Genomic DNA, 21,399 nt, shown 5'->3' with positions numbered 1-21,399 from the left:
ATAAAAAAGGAAAAAAGTCCGATGCTGCCAATAACAGAGGCATCTCTAAATTATCGGCAATTCCAAATTATTTGAAAAATTAATTACTCCTCATTTGCAAAACCTTTGCTCTTCGATCATCTCTCCTTGTCAGCATGGCTATATTAAGTGTCGCTCCACCCCCACGAACTTATTGGAGTTGACATCCATTGTGATAGATGGCTTTTGTAAGGGATATCAAACCGATGTAATTAACACAGACTTTAGCAAAGCATTTGATTCAGTTAATCACTCACTCTTGTTGAGTAAACTGAATATGCTGGGTTTTCCTAAAGACCTCTTAACGTGGATCTCCAGCTACCTAGATGGAAGGACACAAAGAGTCTTATTTAAAAACATACAGTCCCGTCTGGTCCGTGCTACATCCGGCGTCCCTCAAGGAAATCATCTTGGCCCGTTATTATTTACGACTAAACCCGTTATTTATAAACGACTTGCCCCCTGCTTTAACGAACTCTCTAGTTCTTATGTATGCAGATAATGTAAAGCTTTGTCTTCAGTACAAATCCATCTCTGCCCAATGCAGTCTTCAGTCTGACCTTGATAACTTTCAAAAATGGTGTTTAGCTAATGATCTAATACTTAATGGATCAAAATGCCAAACATATGTCTTTTTATCGTTCTTGCCCCCTGCAAGCTACTTATTCTATTAATGGGATTGCCTTAGAAAAATTAGCCCAGGTTAACGATCTCGGCATCCTATTAGATATCAAACTTAAATTTGCCGACCATATTTCCTTAATGGTTAATAAGGCTAAAGGAGTCCTTGGTTTTATCAAAAGGTGGTCAAAAGAATTTAATGACCCCTATATAACCAAAAAATTATGTATTTCTTTGGTCCGTCCTATACTAGAGTACGGTTCATGTGTCTGGAGTCCCCAATATGGAGTACATAAGGACCGCATAGAATCCGTACAAAAGAACTTTTTTATATTTGCACTTAGAGGTCTATACTGGGATGCAAATCTTCAGCTTCCATCTTACAGTAGAAGACTTTTACTTATAAACTTACCTAGCTTAACAAATCGTAGGACAATGCTCGGTGTAGTTTTTCTGCCGTTAACCTAATTAAGCGGATGTAGATAGCCAGCATTTACTAACACGCTTAAATTTTAAAATTCCTATTAGAAGGATTCGAAACTTTAGTCCTCTGTTCCTTAGCCATTGTAGTTCGACATATGCACTGCACGACCCTTTTAGGGTATTATGTTCGAACTACAATGGTCTCTACTCTATTACATCTCTTTCCTGTCCCTCTAATATAAAATATAGAATTTTAAATTTCCTTACTAACTCCTCTTAGCTTAACAAATTTCAAATAGCTTAATATGTACTAACAAATCGTTTCTCGAGCGCCCCTCGGTTGTCTGGGCCTCTAAGCTTTATGATGAATACAGGAATGCTAGCTGACGCTCTTATTGATGCACAAGCCATTTCCAAATTCTGAAAAACAGCGAACAAAAAAAAAATATTGAAACAAGCCGTTTATTTTTATTTTGGTATATGTGTAGTTTTCTAAATCTTTCGTCAACCAATCACTGAAAATAATTTGTACCATTTTTTGAAAACTTATCATCATAAAACCATGTTGGTAACTGTTTAGTCGTAACTTGTTCATAAAAATAATATGTTTTAATAATATAAAACGACACGCCGCTGGAATTCATCGTTCATATAGCAGATCAGCTTTACATTTATACATTCACCGTGAAATTTCGGTTTGGGGTTGTACTGGACACGCCGCTGGATTTCGCTAATCGCTAAGTAACAAATTGATAGCATTTCGGTAAATGAACTACATACATAAGCCTGCAAATATCAGCCAAGGCATAAGTTTTGGGGCAAACACGTGTCAAGATTACAGGTTGGTTCTTAAGTTGCTTGGTGCCGTTCTTTCTCTCTTCACATGCACATACCATCGCACACATCACACACACATACATACAGCAGTTCATCGATCAGAGGGAGCTTTGAATATCGTTTCAGCACCTTAATTGCGCTTAGCCCGAGTTTTGTGGATTCGAGTTGATCAATTTGTCTCTCTGCTGTAAAGTAACGGCTCACGCTTGCACTTCAGCTCACATACAATTCGGGTACAGTTATAACAAAGTTCCAAAGTTAAAATAAGTTCAATCAATAACCTATCGTAACACTAGATAGCTGTGCTTTCTACTTGAGAATTCAATTTCAATTAAATCAGTGGGTGGCAAAGATTCAAATTGCATCATGGCTCCGAAGCGACGTTTAAGTCGTCAGCAAAGTTCAAGTGTACATGATGTCAATGATGGCAACGATCGTGCTAATTCATTACTCTCGCGTCTTGGAAGTGTTAAGGGTGACATAGACCGCATGGGAGAGTTTATGCAACAACAAATCGTATCCATTCGAGGCAGCGAATTAGAGGGCAGATTAGACATTTTAAACAATTACATAAACCGTGCATTTAACCTTCGAGAGGAAATTGAGTCCATTAATCCGGTATTGTCCTCGCGAGCTGAGCTTGAGGATAAGTGTGTAGCCACAAAATCTCTTTATATGTCAGCTAGTGTACAGAATCAAAGACCACCATTACTTAACTCGACCCTTAATACCACAAGATCCCACAATAAAAATTTACCTTGAATGAATTTACCCAAGTTTTCCGGATGCTACTCAGAGTATAAGAACTTTATTGGTTTATTCACCAGTCTCATAGATAGCGATCCAACTTGTAGCGACGTGGAAAAATTCAATCACCTGTTGTCATGTCTGGAGAAAGAAGCGTTGGGGACCGTGAAAGCATACCAAATAACTGAGACCAATTATCCAACGGCACTGGCCGCTTTAAATCGGGTGTACGACAATCAGTGTTTAATTTTTTTTGATTGTATTTCCCATCAATGCGACATTCCCTCAATGCAGGGTCCGTCCGCCTTTTCACTGCGTCACATGATAGATACTGTCACAGCTATCTACGAATCCTTGCTTTCACTAGGCAGTGACAAAGTAATAGCAAATGCAATGCTCATACACATCGTCATGACCAAAGTGGACGCAAAAACTAAGTCTAAATGGGAAGAAAGTTTAGACTTTCAAAACATCCCAGTTTGGCAGGACTGCCAACATGCACTCAATAGACGCTACCAACATTTAGCAGCAGATTAAGCTACGTCAAGCACGCAAAAGTTTCGCAAGCTAGGGCGGTCACATTATTTAAAGACCTTTAATAAAACTTCCTAGTCCGTTGCCAATACCACTCGAACCCAGGATCCAAAATGCTATTATTGCAAAGCTGTGGATCACTACATTCACGCGTGCAGTTCGTTTGTGACCGCAATAGTCGCTACACGATTCAAATTCGCTAAGACATTCCCATTGTGCATAAACTGCCTAAGAAAAGGGCATTCCGTTCTTTCGTGTAAATCCTCTAAGTGCCGCGTGTGTTCGAGATACAAACCTTCTTGGAATAGGTCAATCAGCTGTATCAGCTCGCCATGTACTTCAAGCAACTATACACTCCCGAACACAGGCATTTCAATTGGAAGCTGAACTTTTTTTTCTGAAGTCAATGAAGTTGACTTGCTCAGCGACTGGCAAAAACGATGGAACATTGCCGTCAATAATGAGAAGTCCACTGCCTCCACATTTTCTCTCTGCAAAGGCAACTGCCCTCCAGTTAACCTTAACGGCTCTCCAATTCCACAGGTAGACAATCCCAAGTACCTGGGATTCACCCTAGACAGGAGGCTCACCTGGAAGCCCATCAAAGACTTCGATCCTTCTACTGGCTTATGGGTAGGAGATCGAAGCTGAGAACTTCCACTAAACTTCTCATTTACAAGGCAATAATACGCCCAATCTGGACGTACGGCATACAGCTCTGGGGCACTGCGAGCAAGACGAATGTCCGAACAATACAAGCTTTCGAAAATAGAGCCCTTTGAATCGCCACTGGGGCCCACGTCTTTCATGACAATCGCACCATCCACGAGGTTCTCAATTTCCCTTGGGTCAAGGACGAGATACAAAGAAGCAGCGCACGTTACATGCAGAGGCTTCAATCACCCGAACCGGTTAGCTAGCTCCCTGCTGGACAACAGCGAGCAGCCCAGAAGACTAAAAAGGACACACCCGCTGGACCTCCCCTCACTACTCTAATTTATTTCTACCATATTAATATTTAAAATTATCTATAAGTGAAGTTTATGTGATAACATTTAATGGTTGTCCCTAATGGACAGTTTTAAATAAACGTTAACCTGCTATTACAAAAAAAAAAAAAACATTATTTAAAGACTTTAATAAAACTTCCTTGTCCGTTGCCAATACCACTCGAACCCAGGATCCAAAATGCTATTATTTTCACATATGTTTTTATAGGCATCATAAACTATTTGAAAATATTTTGTTTAATTTATTTTTGTGTAGTTAAATACACTTTATAGCATGCCAAAATATGCATATAAAAAAAAAAGGTAGGTCACTGGCGCAGGTGATTTCGACTGCTAGAGTCATCCGAAACAAAAAATTAGAATAGATTATTGTTTTGTAAGCTTTTGGCTCTGTCCCGTACTAGAATGAAATATTTTCATGAAGAAACAACAAAATGGCGAACAAACAAAAAAAAAAAAAATTTTTAATTTAAAAAATTTAACTTAAATTAATAATAAAAAAAAAACTAATCATTAAAAATAAATGATTCTAGTACGGGACAGAGGTGTTACTTTTAAGAACAACATATCCAAATTTCAGCTAGATCGGTACCATAGAATTTTGTGAATCACCTGCGCCGCACACAAAAATGTCGTTCCGAGAAAAACGCGTTTAAAGTTTAGACGCTACCGAGAAACTCATACTTTTCGGTGTTGGCGCGCTCTCGATTATGGGCTGTATCTCTGTCATTATTTGATATTTTTATTTGAAACTTTAACAGTACATTCTTAATAAACAATACTATCGAAATATGTGAAAAAAAAATCGATTTTTTCAACCTCACACATGAGACTACATCCTTAAATAATACTTTCACTAATTATTAAAAGAACAAATTTATTTATACAGTCCACTAAAAATTATAATCGAAGAAAAGGTTAAAGTAACATCAAATTTATTCAAAAAATATTAATCAAAAACACATCAAATTTACGCCTCTCAGTTATAACAAAGTTCCAAAGTTAAAATAAGATCAATCAATAACCTATCGCAATACTAGATAGCTGTGCTTTCTACTTGAGAATTCAATATCAATTAAATCAGTGGGTGGCAAAGATTTACTTATATTGACATTTAGCGTAAAATTGCATCATGGCTCCGAAGCGACGTTTAAGTCGTCAGCAAAGTTCAAGTGTACATGATGTCAATGATGGCAACGATCGTGCTAATTCATGACTCTCGCGTCTTGAAAGTGTTAAGGGTGACATAGACCGCATGGGAGAGTTTATGCAACAACAAATCGTATCCATTCGAGGCAGCGAATTAGAGTGCAGATTAGACATTTTAAACAATTACATAAATCGTGCATTTAACCTTCAAGAGGAAATTGAGTCCATTAATCCGGTATTGTCCTCGCGAGCTGAGCTTGAGGATAAGTGTGTAGCCACAAAATCTCTTTATATGTCAGCTAGTGTACAGAATCAAAGACCACCATTACTTAACTCGACCCTTAATACCACAAGCTCCCACAATAAAAATTTACCTTGAATGAATTTACCCAAGTTTTCCGGATGCTACTCAGAGTATAAGAACTTTATTGGTTTATTCACCAGTCTCATAGATAGCGATCCAACTTGTAGCGACGTGGAAAAATTCAATCACCTGTTGTCATGTCTGGAGAAAGAAGCGTTGGGGACCGTGAAAGCATACCAAATAACTGAGACCAATTACCCAAAGGCACTGGCCGCTTTAAATCGGGTGTACGACAATCAGTGTTTAATTTTTTTTCATTGTATTTCCCATCAATGCGACATTCCCTCAATGCAGGGTCCGTCCGCCTTTTCACTGCGTCACATGATAGATACTGTCACAGCTATCTACGAATCCTTGCTTTCACTAGGCAGTGACAAAGTAATAGCAAATGCAATGCTCATACACATCGTCATGACCAAAGTGGACGCAAAAACTAAGTCTAAATGGGAAGAAAGTTTAGACTTTCAAAACATCCCAGTTTGGCAGGACTGCCAACATGCACTCAATAAACGCTACCAACATTTAGCAGCAGATTAAGCTACGTCAAGCACGCAAAAGTTTCGCAAGCTAGGGCGGTCACATTATTTAAAGACCTTTAATAAAACTTCCTTGTCCGTTGCCAATACCACTCGAACCCAGGATCTAAAATGCTATTATTGCAAAGCTGTGGATCACTACATTCACGCGTGCAGTTCGTTTGTGACCGCAACAGTCGCTACACGATTCAAATTCGCTAAGACCTTCCCATTGTGCATAAACTGCCTAAGAAAAGGGCATTCCGTTCTTTCGTGTAAATCCTCTAAGTGCCGCGTGTGTTCGAGACACAAACCTTCTTGGAATAGGTCAATCAGCTGTATCAGCTCGCCATGTACTTCAAGCAACTATACACTCCCGAACACAGGCATTTCAATTGGAAGCTGAACTTTTTTTTCTGAAGTCAATATCATTGTCCCAATCAGAGAGGGCAGTTCAAATGTTAGACTGGAACCTGCAAACGATGCAATTGCAGCTTGACTTGCTCAGCGACTGGCAAAAACGATGGAACATTGCCGTCAATAATGAGAAGTCCACTGCCTCCACATTTTCTCTCTGCAAAGGCAACTGCCCTCCAGTTAACCTTAACGGCTCTCCAATTCCACAGGTAGACAATCCCAAGTACCTGGGATTCACCCTAGACAGGAGGCTCACCTGGAAGCCCATCAAAGACTTCGATCCTTCTACTGGCTTATGGGTAGGAGATCGAAGCTGAGAACTTCCACTAAACTTCTCATTTACAAGGCAATAATACGCCCAATCTGGACGTACGGCATACAGCTCTGGGGCACTGCGAGTAAGACGAATGTCCGAACAATACAAGCTTTCGAAAATAGAGCCCTTTGAATCGCCACTGGGGCCCACGTCTTTCATGACAATCGCACCATCCACGTGGTTCTCAATTTCCCTTGGGTCAAGGACGAGATACAAAGAAGCAGCGCACGTTACATGCAGAGGCTTCATAATCACCCGACCCGGTTGGCTAGCTCCCTGCTGGACAACAGCGAGCAGCCCAGAAGACTAAAAAGGACACACCCGCTGGACCTCCCCTCACTACTCTAATTTATTTCTACCATATTAATATTTAAAATTATCTATAAGTGAAGTTTATGTGATAACATTTAATGGTTGTCCCTAATGGACAGTTTTAAATAAACGTTAACCTGCTATTACAAAAAAAAAAAAAAACATTATTTAAAGACTTTAATAAAACTTCCTTGTCCGTTGCCAATACCACTCGAACACAGGATCCAAAATGCTATTATTTTCACATATGTTTTTATAGGCATCATAAACTATTTGAAAATATTTTGTTTAATTTATTCTTGTGTAGTTTAATACACTTTATAGCATGCCAAAGTATGCATATAAAAAAAAAAGGTAGGTCACTGGCGCAGGTGATTTCGACTGCTAGAGTCATCCGAAACAAAAAATTAGAATAGATTATTGTTTTGTAAGCTTTTGGCTCTGTCCCGTACTAGAATGAAATATTTTCATGAAGAAACAACAAAATGGCGAACAAACAAAAAAAAAAAAATTTTTTAATTTAAAAAATTTAACTTAAATTAATAATAAAAAAAAAAACTAATCATTAAAAATAAATGATTCTAGTACGGGACAGAGGTGTTACTTTTAAGAACAACATATCCAAATTTCAGCTAGATCGGTACCATAGAATTTTGTGAATCACCTGCGCCGCACACAAAAATGTCGTTCCGAGAAAAACGCGTTTAAAGTTTAGACGCTACCGAGAAACTCATACTTTTCGGTGTTGGCGCGCTCTCGATTATGGGCTGTATCTCTGTCATTATTTGATATTTTTATTTGAAACTTTAACAGTACATTCTTAATAAACAATACTATCGAAATATGTGAAAAAAATCGATTTTTTCAACCTCACACATGAGACTACATCCTTAAATAATACTTTCACTAATTATTAAAAGAACAAATTTATTTATACAGTCCACTAAAAATTATAATCGAAGAAAAGGTTAAAGTAACATCAAATTTATTCAAAAAATATTAATCAAAAACACATCAAATTTACGCCTCTCAGTTATAACAAAGTTCCAAAGTTAAAATAAGATCAATCAATAACCTATCGCAACACTAGATAGCTGTGCTTTCTACTTGAGAATTCAATATCAATTAAATCAGTGGGTGGCAAAGATTCACTTATATTGACATTTAGCGTAAAATTGCATCATGGCTCCGAAGCGACGTTTAAGTCGTCAGCAAAGTTTAAGTGTACATGATGTCAATGATGGCAACGATCGTGCTAATTCATGACTCTCGCGTCTTGAAAGTGTTAAGGGTGACATAGACCGCATGGGAGAGTTTATGCAACAACAAATCGTATCCATTCGAGGCAGCGAATTAGAGTGCAGATTAGACATTTTAAACAATTACATAAATCGTGCATTTAACCAAAGATTATGCAGTACATAGATGGGACATCTCATACAAAGAAAAATTTTCTATGGCGGGTTCCAGCAGTGGAACCCGCTGGAACGAGCGGGTTCCATTGCGCGACAAGTTAAGTTTGAGAAATTTTTCGCGCGACAATGAATGAGGAATAGCCGAGTGGTAGAGTGCTTGGCTGGTGTGCAAAGTAAAACGAGTTCAAACCAGGCTCGGGAAGTGCATTTTTTTTTAATTTTAAATCTATTTATATTATTGTTTTATTATTTTAATGTGTTTTCCTAAATTTATAATCCAATAAAAAAAATACAAGATTGTAAAATAACCTTAACATCGTCTCAGTTCGTAGTGGAACCCGCTGTAAAAATGTCTATAAGTGCGGGTTCTACGGCATTTTGGTAGGCCGCGTCATGGAACCCGCTCTCAAATGTTTTAATATTTAAATTTAATTCATTTAAATGTAATTATGGAAACATTTGAGAGCGGGTTCCACGACAAACGGCTGGCAGATGAGATAGGGAGAGAGAGAATTCTATTTTTAGATCGTAACATCTTTGGAACGATGAAAGTTTGAAACGTTGTAATCGAACCAATGTAAGAGTAAAGAGATCAGAAATATCTTTTACTATCCTTACTCGTCAACTCTGTTTTTGGTATAGATTCTAGCGCCTCCTTTAACACCAATTTTAAGTATCATAAAATCAACTTCGAGGGTAGCCCAGATGAATAGTGCGTGGTCCTTATTCATGGGGTCCTGGGTTCGACTTCATTAGCGGGCGGTTGTTAATCGATTTTGGTAAAGTTATAGTTTTATGATTCTTTTTTTATATTTACTTTTATTTTTTTAATATTTTGTTTTTTTACTTTTAATTTTTACGTTATTATTATTATTTTTAATTGCATTCTAAAACAATTTAAGTAAAAATAAGTGACGGACGGGTCGGATGACAAAATGCCGGAAGGACTCCCTTGAAATTTTATTAGCCGGACATAATGAAGAATTAAACAATTTTACAATTGTAAAATTAAAGAAAAATATTACAATAAAAGAAAAAAAATAATAATAATTATAAAAGAAAGAAAAAGTTCAAAGTCCTTACGAGGATTTGAACACAGAAAAATTACACATAGAGTAACTACTCTATGCATTACGCTACCATCCTGTCTCGATCTGCCGCGATTAAAAATACTATTTGTTCTACCAACTACAACATCGGCGCATCGGAAACAGAAACGAGAAATTGAAATTGAAATTTGGAAGCCAAAACATTTTTACTCCGTCGTGCAAGCAGTCACACATACATACATATGTTCACATTTTTGTTGACGGATACATGTAAAGAGTTCTAAAAATAGAATCGTATACATGTGCGTTTCCCCCCTCACCAACAAGCTCGACGCAAAAAGTTGACCGTTTTGGGCCCTGATGTCCCATCTATGTACTTTATTATCTTTGATTTAACCTTTCGAAATTGAGTCCATTAATCCGGTATTGTCCTCGCGAGCTGAGCTTGAGGATAAGTGTGTAGCCACAAAATCTCTTTATATGTCAGCTAGTGTACAGAATCAAAGACCACCATTACTTAACTCGACCCTTAATACCACAAGATCCCACAATAAAAATTTACCTTGAATGAATTTACCCAAGTTTTCCGGGTGCTACTCAGAGTATAAGAACTTTATTGGTTTATTCACCAGTCTCATAGATAGCGATCCAACTTGTCCATCACCTGTTGTCATGTCTGGAGAAAGAAGCGTTGGGGACCGTGAAAGCATACCAAATAACTGAGACCAATTACCCAAAGGCACTGGCCGCTTTAAATCGGGTGTACGACAATCAGTGTTTAATTTTTTTTTATTGTATTTCCCATCAATGCGACATTCCCTCAATGCAGGGTCCGTCCGCCTTTTCACTGCGTCACATGATAGATACTGTCACAGCTATCTACGAATCCTTGCTTTCACTAGGCAGTGACAAAGTAATAGCAAATGCAATGCTCATACACATCGTCATGACCAAAGTGGACGCAAAAACTAAGTCTAAATGGGAAGAAAGTTTAGACTTTCAAAACATCCCAGTTTGGCAGGACTGCCAACATGCACTCAATAAACGCTACCAACATTTAGCAGCAGATTAAGCTACGTCAAGCACGCAAAAGTTTCGCAAGCTAGGGCAGTCACATTATTTAAAGACCTTTAATAAAACTTCCTTGTCCGTTGCCAATACCACTCGAACCCAGGATCTAAAATGCTATTATTGCAAAGCTGTGGATCACTACATTCACGCGTGCAGTTCGTTTGTGACCGCAACAGTCGCTACACGATTCAAATTCGCTAAGACCTTCCCATTGTGCATAAACTGCCTAAGAAAAGGGCATTCCGTTCTTTCGTGTAAATCCTCTAAGTGCCGCGTGTGTTCGAGACACAAACCTTCTTGGAATAGGTCAATCAGCTGTATCAGCTCGCCATGTACTTCAAGCAACTATACACTCCCAAACACAGGCATTTCAATTGGAAGCTGAACTTTTTTTTCTGATGTCAATATCATTGTCCCAACCAGAGAGGGCAGTTCAAGTGTTAGACTGGAACATCCCTGACAACATAAAGATAGCTAATCCACTGTTCCACAAACCTCAGAGAATTGACATATTGCTTGGTGCTGACGCATTTTTCGAGTTGACATACCGGCAACCGAATCCTTCGACTTTTCCAGCAAAGGAATATGAAGAAGTTTACTTTGCAACTGCATCATTTTTCAAAAGCAAAATTTTCACTTCACAGCATGGTTTTGTCAACCCTCGCTCTACAATAACCAACCTTCTTGTATTCACTTTGATCATCCACAGGGTTTTCTGAGTCGCATGCCAACTGATGAGCTCAACAATGATTTCAGATAAAACAAAATGTAATTAAAAAAAAAACACGTTCATGATAAACATTTATATTAATTTCATCAATTTAAAAGAAATTTACTCCATTAAGTAAACGCTGGATGAAAAAAAAAACTAAAAAGTATTAGTTTCTGCCTGTCCGGAAATCTTTGTCCGCTACTGTAGCGTTCGTTTCTGTGTATCAACGTCTTTTTTATAAGCTGTATATACATACATAAGCATAAGCTATACATAAAATGTATTTTGCATATATGTATGTAAGTATTTATCTGTATGTATACAGATATATTATAAAGTACTTTATAATCTTTGGTTTAATTTTTATTGGTCTCTTCTTACTCACACTTGCTATAAATTAAAATACTCTCTTCAAGGGTATAACCGTAAATACCATGGGGTACCAAAGCCGTGGTGGGTTCTAGTTACGAAATAAAATAATCAGTGCTTCAACCCGCAAGTAGAAGCATTCCTGGCAAACCCAATGAATTAAAAACTTGATTGGATAATTCACAGTTGCGTTGGTATACAAGCTGCATCAATAGATTTGTATGACACCATCCGCAGACAACGCCTACGTCTATCAACTATCTACGCATTTATCCTCGTTGTAGTTGCCTGTTTGATTAAGTTCACCTCGTGCTCCTTCCGATTGTGATTGACGTAACTATACCATGCTCACATGCGCACTTTCGATTTTTTTATTTTTTCTTCGATTTTTTTGCATGATTTCATACTTTTCTAACTCGTACTGTTTGTAGAAGTAAATAACTAGCGACTATGCCCATCGAAACAACAATTGACAATAGTGATCAGTTTTAATTTAATATTTAATCTGTTAAAGTAATATTTAAAATTATTTATTTCTAAGAAAGATAGACTAATAAGTAGGCAGGTAAATAACTTTTTTCTGACCAAAGACGCTACAGAAATTGGCGATTTGTGGGGGCGGTAGGTTGCGTGGTAATTTTGAAACAAACTTCCATGCTAAATCATATTGCTCTTATTCTTGTAGTCTCTTAGATCTACGCGTTTATACGGACAGACATATATCCTATATGGCTATATCGACAAAAATAAACACAATCCCTTCTCTATTTTACATACATTAACACGCCTACAATATACCCTTGTACTCTACGAGTACCGGGTATAAAAAGAGAAATACCTGGTGGTCGGCAGAGCTAGACCTGCAAGCGGCAACTTTTTCAACTGGGCAAAGGCCAGAAACAAGGAAATCCTCTAGACCTATTAGGCGTCCCTATAAAAAAATCTATACGAAAAGCGAAACGCTCCTCATGGAACTCTTTGGTACAAGTGACGAATCTCTAACTATGCGGCTGGACAAAGTATGGATGCTTTACAGAAATGGACTATAAAAGTAGAATAAATATCTTCATATAAACCATGTACATATACATATATCCAAATCCATGGGAATTTTTGTTAGTATTAGCATTATTTTAAATTTAGCTCATATTTTCATATTTTTTATTTTCTTACCATTATTTTTAAGATCTGGTAATAAGGGTGTTGGGCTGACGGAATGAAGGTGATCTGAAATAAAATCAATAAATAAGTTCTGGAAAAAGGAAAATTGGGGATATATATATACTAGCTTATATATAAAATATTCGTGTCACAGTTTTTGTGTCCATATTCCTCTGAAACGGCTATATCAATTCGTGCCGATAAGTAAGCCGCTTAATAGTTGCACTTTTCCTGGCGCGCAACATATCCCAGCTATTTAAAGAATGATTAAAAATTGATTAATATACGTTTCTCTACAACATTTTCTTAAATACCAATAACACAGCCACACAAAAAAAAATATTTTTTCGGGCCTGGAGGTCAGACCATGTTTACTATATGTTTTCGGGGTCGCTGAATCCAAATCCGAGGTCCACAAAACCCTAGCTTGTGAGAGTTCTGACATAACCTGAAAAAACCTTATACAAAATTATATTCGAGTCCGGGGTTCAGACCATGTTTATTATACGTTTTCGGTGTCGCTGAATCTGCTTCCGAGGTCTAAAAAACTCCAGAATGTCAGGGTTACGACATAACCTCAAAAACTTGATAAAATTAGAATTATAATACATAATTATAATTTTGCCCAAAAGTGTGCAACAGTGAGGAGACATCTCCGACCCTATAAGGTATATATATTCTTAATCAGGATCACCTCATGAGTTGATATAAGCATGTCCGTCTATCCGTCTGTCTGTTTCTACGCAAACTTGTCTCTCAGTTTTGAAGCTATCGACTTGAAACTTTGCACACACCCTTCTTTCCTTTGCACGCAGTATATAAGTCGGAACGGCCGGGATCGGCCGACTATATCCCATAGCTGCCATTAAACTAATTCATCGGAAATGGTATAAATTTGGTGTTCTTAGAGTTAGAGAGTTCAAATTTTACACGAGAGCTACAAAATAATACGACATGCGAAATTTGATAAGGATCGGCCGACTATATCCTATAATGATCGGAAATCACCCAACTTTCGTGTTTTTGAAGATAGAAAGCTGGAACTTGGTACAGAATATATTTTTATATTTTTATTTTTATAATATATTTATATAGAATATATCTTCAAAAACACGAAAGTTGGGTCATTTCCGATTGTTCATGGTTACCGGCTGACTTAACAGAGATTCAACACTTACTTAAACACTCGGTTCTATATTTTCGGCGTTGACAGCGTATTTATCGCAACACTCCCCACTTGTATATTCTGTCAGAGATCTACCAATTGACCTTCGATCGGACTGCCGACTTCGTCGCGGGCCTTGTACACACGCCAGATTGGGTCCTAACCGCGGCGCTCCTCACTTGTCCGTCCGGGCTTGGAATCACACACATACACGATATCCCCTTCTGCAAGAGGCTTACTCTTCTCGCACCATTTGGCTGGTATTCTTGAAGCCATTGCTTCCTGAACGAGTCTGCTAGTTGATAAAATTCCATCTAGCTCTTCTTGAGCTGTACTTCTTTTGCAAACTTCCAAGCAGGAAATGATTTGGTGTCTTCATTTTCGTCTTCCACTGGAATGTAAGTAAAAGGTCACGAGATGACGATCGCCTCCGCCTCCATCAAGACGGCTCCCAGCAATACAATCGATGGTCTTTTGTCCAGGAAGATTGATCCCGACATCTTCTTTACGGTACGCACTTCGCTTTTCCATGCCCAACCCATGTAAAAATATGCGGAATAGAATAACCTTAGATGTCATCTGGGGTCCAGTGAACTCGCGGGAGAAAAGAAACTTTTAAGTAGACGCCTTACGCCTACCCGTTGTCGCTCCAGTGTTTAACTGGGCACTCTCAAATGGTCATATTGGCCGCACTGCAATCATACAAAAGTCAGTGGTTAAAGAATACGCTACTTCGTGATTTCCTTGTAGAGAAGCAGGTGAAAAGCACGCCATATCGATTCTCTGAATTGCGTCTGACCCGCACCATCAAAAGCCCAAAGTTGTCCACTCCCGTTAAGCTTAAGGGTCTATGAAAGGCTGCTACTCTCGGATAAAACAGTTCAGCCATGCGTGCCGGTTTGGGGCTGCCCGTGGGTTTTTGTATCGTTAACAGGATCGTCGTATCCAAGCAAAGGTGGACCATCGCTTTGGTATTCAAAATGTTTTTCGTAATTTGTTGGTGGTTGATGGATATATGGTGGCGAATAAGATCTTCCTTCCTCTCCCACCACATTTCCAGCAGCTTATCGGTCTGTCTATCCGTTGCTTCATCTAGTCTCACTAACGTGGTTTCTCCTTCGCCGAGCGAGCTTAGTACCTGGAGTTCGATACCTAGTTTCGAATGAGGAATCCGCCCTGCAGACGAATGTAGTGGACGCGACGCGCAAAACGAATGGCTTTTTGCTCCGTGCTGATGCTGTCCAGCATGTCGTCTGCATAGTGACTCTCCAGGATGCACTTTACAGCGCGTTTGTACTGCATTTTGAACGACTCTGCATTTTTGTCTGCAGGAATAATGGACGCGACGTCCAGCGCGTTTGTACTGCATTTACAGGTTCTCCACGTACAGGGCACAGCTGGGAGAGCAAATATCCCCAAATGTCATTACCTCCATGTCTGTCTCCGTTGTGTGTATTGGTCTATAAATACAAATCGTTGGTACATCTGATCTTCTGCTAAGTATTGGTACCAACTGCGCTAGTAGTCAGGTCCCTTTTACAATCCCTTTAGTCTTCGCGGCCGCATCCCAAACTATGCAAACTTTTACGGATTAACGTCCAGCACGGGAAAAATGGATAAATATCAATATGGGTTTTCCTCAGCTTCTTCCGTCGTTGTTTAATAGTCCTTCTTCACGTACTAATCTAGCTTTTGGCGAATTTTCTTTGCCAGCTTCGGCTTGCGAGTCAATTTTTGGTACAAGCATTGTTCGTAAGCTATTCGGACATACCAACATCGGAGATTCTTAGTCCGACCTAGGTAGTCGGAACTTCCTAGGTATTCCTAGTCCGACCGAGGTATCCTAATACCGGTGCATTCCGGCAATTCACTGCATACATTGATGCTGTGGTTGTCCGTTCACTCTAAGGACTTCTAACAATGAAGCGTCGATCAAGGTTAGAGATGATCTGTCAATGAACGCATACGTGTTGAGTTGTCTAACATTCGATGCAACAGGGAATGATGACGTTCTAGGCAGCCATCCGTAAGGATTGGGAACGGCGCATCTTTCCACCATGTGGCTCTAAAAACATCTTCACCATAGGCCACAACGTCTAGAAGCATTTCCGCAATCACGGATGGTCATAACCGGGGGATCCCAGCGTGGACTCTCTGCGTACTGCCGTTTCCTTTCACAAAGGCAATTTCACCAATTGTATCCGTACCAGCATTCTGGTACCGCGAAATGGATGCTCCAGGGATCTTCTCTGCGAGGCCAGTCTCTGCCCTCTTCTGGTCGCCATATGAGTAACTCTGGTAGTTGTCCCCAGCCGCCAGGCTGGTCAGTCGCAGTCGGCGCCGATACAGCCAACTATAACTTCGAACCATATCGCCGTATACCGTATTGAGTAGGCATCTCCATGTTGATTTCGCGTTCTGATACAAGTATTCTTCAAGAATACACCAGAAAAGAATGTAAAGAAATGTTGCGATTCCTTGAAGTTTGTAGCGCCGTCCCAGTAAAGACGCCCGTGCAGATGCTATTGATCTTTTATTTGTTTAGTCGCTCATAAAAGACAAGAGCCGGTAAAGGCAAGGTCAGCAAGGGTCTTATAAAGTCGATAAGCACTGTAAAACTTTAAATTCCTAGGAATAAAATAATCGTACAATTCCTCATTCCTCACAATGAAATCAACATTCGATTATGAATCAACGGGCAGGCCGGGATCGGCTGACTATATTCTAAAGCTGTCATATAACTGATTGTTCGGAAATGGTATAAAATTGGTGTTTTTAGAATTAGAGAGTTCGGATTATAAATGCTATATTATACAATAATGTGACAAGCCGAATTTCATAGGGATCGGACGACTATATCCTATTTGTTCGGAAATGGTAAAAATACCAACTTTGTTAGATAGAATCTGGCAACTTTTTACTAGATTTTGTATTGTAAAAAATTGGTTTTATTATGATATTCTATACTATATATACTATATCCGATGTTTGCGATATATATGCGGTTTCAACTGCAAGGGTATATCAACTTCGCTCCACTAAGATTGTTAGAAAAGATGAAAGTGTGATGATGAACGACCGCCTTTTGAGAATCCGACCAGTTGAGTAGAATCAATTTAAATTGTGAGCACCAAAGCGGGTGTGAGTAAAATAGGCCGTGCCAGTCAAAAAGAGACCGAAGAAAGTTTCTAATCAAGACACTCTAATGCAAGGTGAGAGATAGGTGAAAGACAAAACCAACTCTCCCACATTTACCATATTTGGTTATTGTATGTATTAGGTGCGCAACTAAGTTCCCGCTGTTTGTCGATAGATCGCTGCAGCAGTTAGTGGAGATCAATTTTGATATATCGAAGACGGGATAAGCATAACCTTTACATTTGAATAAGAAACGGCGTTTTCATATAAGTGACTTTGTTTATGTTTCATGTACTTTTGGTTGTGCGAATATGTCCGATTTTGTGCCAAATAATCGTCATTTGCGGGATGTATTGATTTTCTTCTTTCATTCAAAGAAATTGGCAGCTGAAGCACATCGAGAACTCCGAAAAGTTTACGGAGGTGTTTCCCCAAATGAAACAATTGGGGATTGGCCGTGATTGGTTTTGTCGCTTCCAAGACGGCGATTTCGATATTAACGACCGTCTGCGTGAAGGAAGGCCAAAAACATTTTAAGACTGTGAATTGGAGACGTTACTCGATAAGGATCCATGTCAATCGCAAGAAGACATTGCTTCAGCATGCTTCAGATTCAGAAAGAATTTTATTAAAAAAAATAACGAGAACTTAGTTTCGCACCTATTAAAATGCACAGATTTAATGCGGTATTGATGAACAACATATTGGGGGCTACATTACCCGTACTCCAGTATAAAATTAAAGAAAGATATTAATATCAGGTCCATCTGTTGGCCATATTTTAATGAAACCAGCTGTACATCTAAGCGAAGTACTTCGGATCTTAACTAAGCTGAATTCGGTGGCGGCGAATGGCTTGAACATATTCAATTTTATTTAATATTTTTTAAGTTCGTCAGGTACCTTGTAAACCATGGAAAATATTTTACATACAAATATAATTAAACGGCGCATATAAGTCAAAAAGTATTCAACGTTTTTTTAAATTTTCCTATGTTGATATTCACTTTGGTATATACATGAATATCGATTTCATCAATTAAGCTATTAGATTGTGAAAGTCAGGCTATCACAGCCAACCTTATTTTCATTTCTATATACGATTTTTTCAACTAAGAATGCGTCTCTTTTTGTTTGAAAAAGTCCTAAAAGTATTTTGGAAAAAACACTTAAGTTATGCCATTTTGTATTGTTCTAACTGAACTATGGCAACAATAAGATAGAGTCGGCTGATTCTAATGAAATATATTAAATCGAATAAGCTTATCAAAAATTATAATTATTGAAAGTCCCAACATTTTAACTTCAAAAAGACCAAAGCTATATTAGCTTAATAATATTCTTTCCTCGACCTATTATAATCCACCTTATATACCACCTTCCATCCAACCGACCGAGGCCGCATGACGTACGGCTTGAATCGCGGGTTTTTATGGTAGGGACCATTGTAGTCCGAGCATAATACCCTAAACCATAATACCATAAAGGAAACATGCTGGGCAGATGTCAAACTACAAAGTTAATAGCCTGAAAAAAAGGCTAATTCCTACAAAATTTTAAGAAAACCAAAACTCTAAAGCATTTTCCAGGATGAGGAAAGAAAAAGAAGACCAACTACCACTAGGATCGAATCCTTTCACTATTAAGCCTGGCTGATCGTTTCAAATCAGCAAAACATGTAAGAATTAAGTTTTATCAGTTAAAAAGAGTCGAAATAAGCACTCAAACCGTTCGAAGGAACATTGAGGAGGCAGGACTTCATGGCCTGCAAACAGCGAAAAACCCAATCTTGACTGCAAAAATAATCCAGAAAAGGCTGTAGCCTTGACAGTTTGTCAAAATGCACGAATCTTGGACTGTGCATGATTGGCGGAACGTCATTTTTTCTAACGACACCAAAATAATCCATTTGGCTTACAATAGTATGAGCTAGGTGCGCCCAAACGCGACAAACGCTACAAAAATAATTGTCTACGGCGAAAGGTCAGGCAAGGAGCGTTCCTAATGGTCCGGGGATGCTAACTATGGCGCGGGTTTTTTTTTTGTTTTTTTTTGGATTGCGCCATTGAGGTGAAAATCTATCCTAGATACTATTGGCCCGTACCAATAGCATGCACGATTCACCGGCATGTCTAGCCGGCGCCTACGTACTAAAGACACCCCCGCACACACCACAGACCCCGCGGTACCACTGCTAAGTATTACTTCGCGGGGAAGGGTTGCCTAATCTAGGCATTCTCCCTTAAGCGACGTTCATTTTCGAGTCTTCTTAAGTCGCCCTGTGTATAAGCTATCAACTGGCTTACCCAGTTCCATTGCTCCTGTGAGCTACACATGAATTCCACGAGCTGCTCTGGATCTGGTAGCGATCCGACGGTGGCACGATATCTCCTACAATTGTATAATATGTGCTCTGGGTCCTCGTCTGCTCCTGGGCAGTTGGGGCACATTGGACTCTCGTCGTGTCCGAATCTATAGAGGTATTTTCTGTACCCCCCGTGACCTGTAAGAAACTGGGTAAGCTGGTAACTAACCTGACCGTTATTCCTTCCGATCCACTCCTGGATGTTTGGTATTAGTCTGTGCGTCCATCTACCTTTGGTCGTTGCGTCCCACCTCTCCTGCCATGAGGATAATGCCGCTTGTCGGGCTGACGTCTTAATGGCCTCTCGGGATGAGTTCCTTCCCCGTTGCCGATTGGCTTCGTAAATTTCCTCCGCTTCATTAGCCAGAATATCAATGGGAATCATTCCGGCTAGAACGAGGGCGGCTTCCTCGGATATGGTTCTAAATCCGGATATGACTCGTAGGGCCGCTAGTCGGTACGATGCCCCTAGCTTTTTCTTAAGCCCCTGATGTCTTCTGACTGACGCAGCCCATATCGGCGCAGCGTACAGCAAGACCGACGTGACGACACTGGCTAAAAGGCGTCTCCTGCTTTCCTTTGGGCCTCCCACGTTTGGCAGCATCCTTGAGAGTGCGCCTTGGATCCTTGCAGCTTTTATGGTGGAGTACTCCACGTGCGCTCCGTAGGACAACCTGTTGTCCAGCATTACCCCTAGGTATTTAATTTCCTCCTTTGAGGTGATGCAGCAGTTGCCCACCTGGATGGTAATGTACTCCACCTTCTTCCTGCTCGTGAAGAGAACTGCCTCTGTTTTATGTGCTGCTAGGTCCAATCCAGAGTCAGACATCCAGGTTGATATCCTTCGTATTGCTTCACTCGCATTGGTTTCCACGTCCTTGATTTCCTTCGCCACCAGGAGCAGCGCCAGGTCGTCCGCGAAGCCGATGAGTTTGCATCCTGTCGGTAGTTCGATCCTGAGTACTTCGTCGTACATGATGTTCCAAAGAAGTGGCCCGAGGACCGATCCCTGCGGCACCCCCGCAGTCACCTCATAGGATTTTAGTCCTTCGTCCGTGTCGTACAGCAGTGTCCTATCTGAATGGCGCGGGTGATCTGGCTTTATTTGTAGGAACTGTGAATGCTGAAAAGTTCTAAGGTTTTCTGAATCGTCAGCTTCTACCCTCAATGAAGAAGCATCTTTCTCATGCCTCAAACATAATCATTCAGGACGACTCAGGTCCTTGCCATCGAGCAAAAAAAAAAATATATTTTTTTAACTCTTTAAGAATTTGTTATAACAATAATTAAAGTTTTAAATTTCTAGTATTTTTATACCCTTGCAGAGGGTATTATAATTTTGTCCAAAAGTGTGCAACGCAGTGAAGGAGACATCTCCGACCCTATAAAGTATATATATTCTTGATCAGGATCACCTCCTGAGTTGATATGAGCATGTCCGTCTGTCCGTCTGTCTGTCCGTCTGTCTGTTTCTACGCGAACTAGACTCTCAGTTTTAAAGCTATCGACTTGAAACTTTGCACACACCCTTCTTTCCTTTGCACGCAGTATATAAGTCGGAACGACCGGGATCGGCCGACTATATCCTATAGCTGCCATATAACTGATTGATCGGAAATGGTATAACTTTGGTGTTTTTAGAGTTAGAGAGTTTGACACGAGAGCTATTTTTGGCAAAACATTACGACATG

At 39.5% G+C, this 21,399-nt stretch overlaps 1 protein-coding gene across 8 annotated transcripts in view; it reads right to left on the bottom strand.

The window, feature by feature from the left end:
* Positions 1-21,399, bottom strand: part of LOC108126859 (serine-rich adhesin for platelets) — a 119,175-nt gene that overhangs the window by 85,945 nt on the left and 11,831 nt on the right. For all 8 annotated transcript variants that reach the window (XR_006246436.2, XR_006246437.2, XR_011443494.1 and 5 more), the window contains exon 3: positions 13,053-13,106. Coding sequence is in view for 5 of the 8 variants with exons in the window: in XM_043213616.2 (XP_043069551.1) it covers positions 13,053-13,106 (54 nt within the window). In the remaining 3 variants the exon portion in view is untranslated. The remainder of the gene's footprint in view (positions 1-13,052; positions 13,107-21,399) is intronic.

Source organism: Drosophila bipectinata, chromosome 4 (genome assembly GCF_030179905.1).
Source record: "Drosophila bipectinata strain 14024-0381.07 chromosome 4, DbipHiC1v2, whole genome shotgun sequence".
Lineage (NCBI taxonomy): Eukaryota > Metazoa > Arthropoda > Insecta > Diptera > Drosophilidae > Drosophila > Drosophila bipectinata.
The sequence above is the reverse complement of the archived record's forward strand: the minus strand, read 5'-3'. Positions and strand labels throughout refer to the sequence as shown.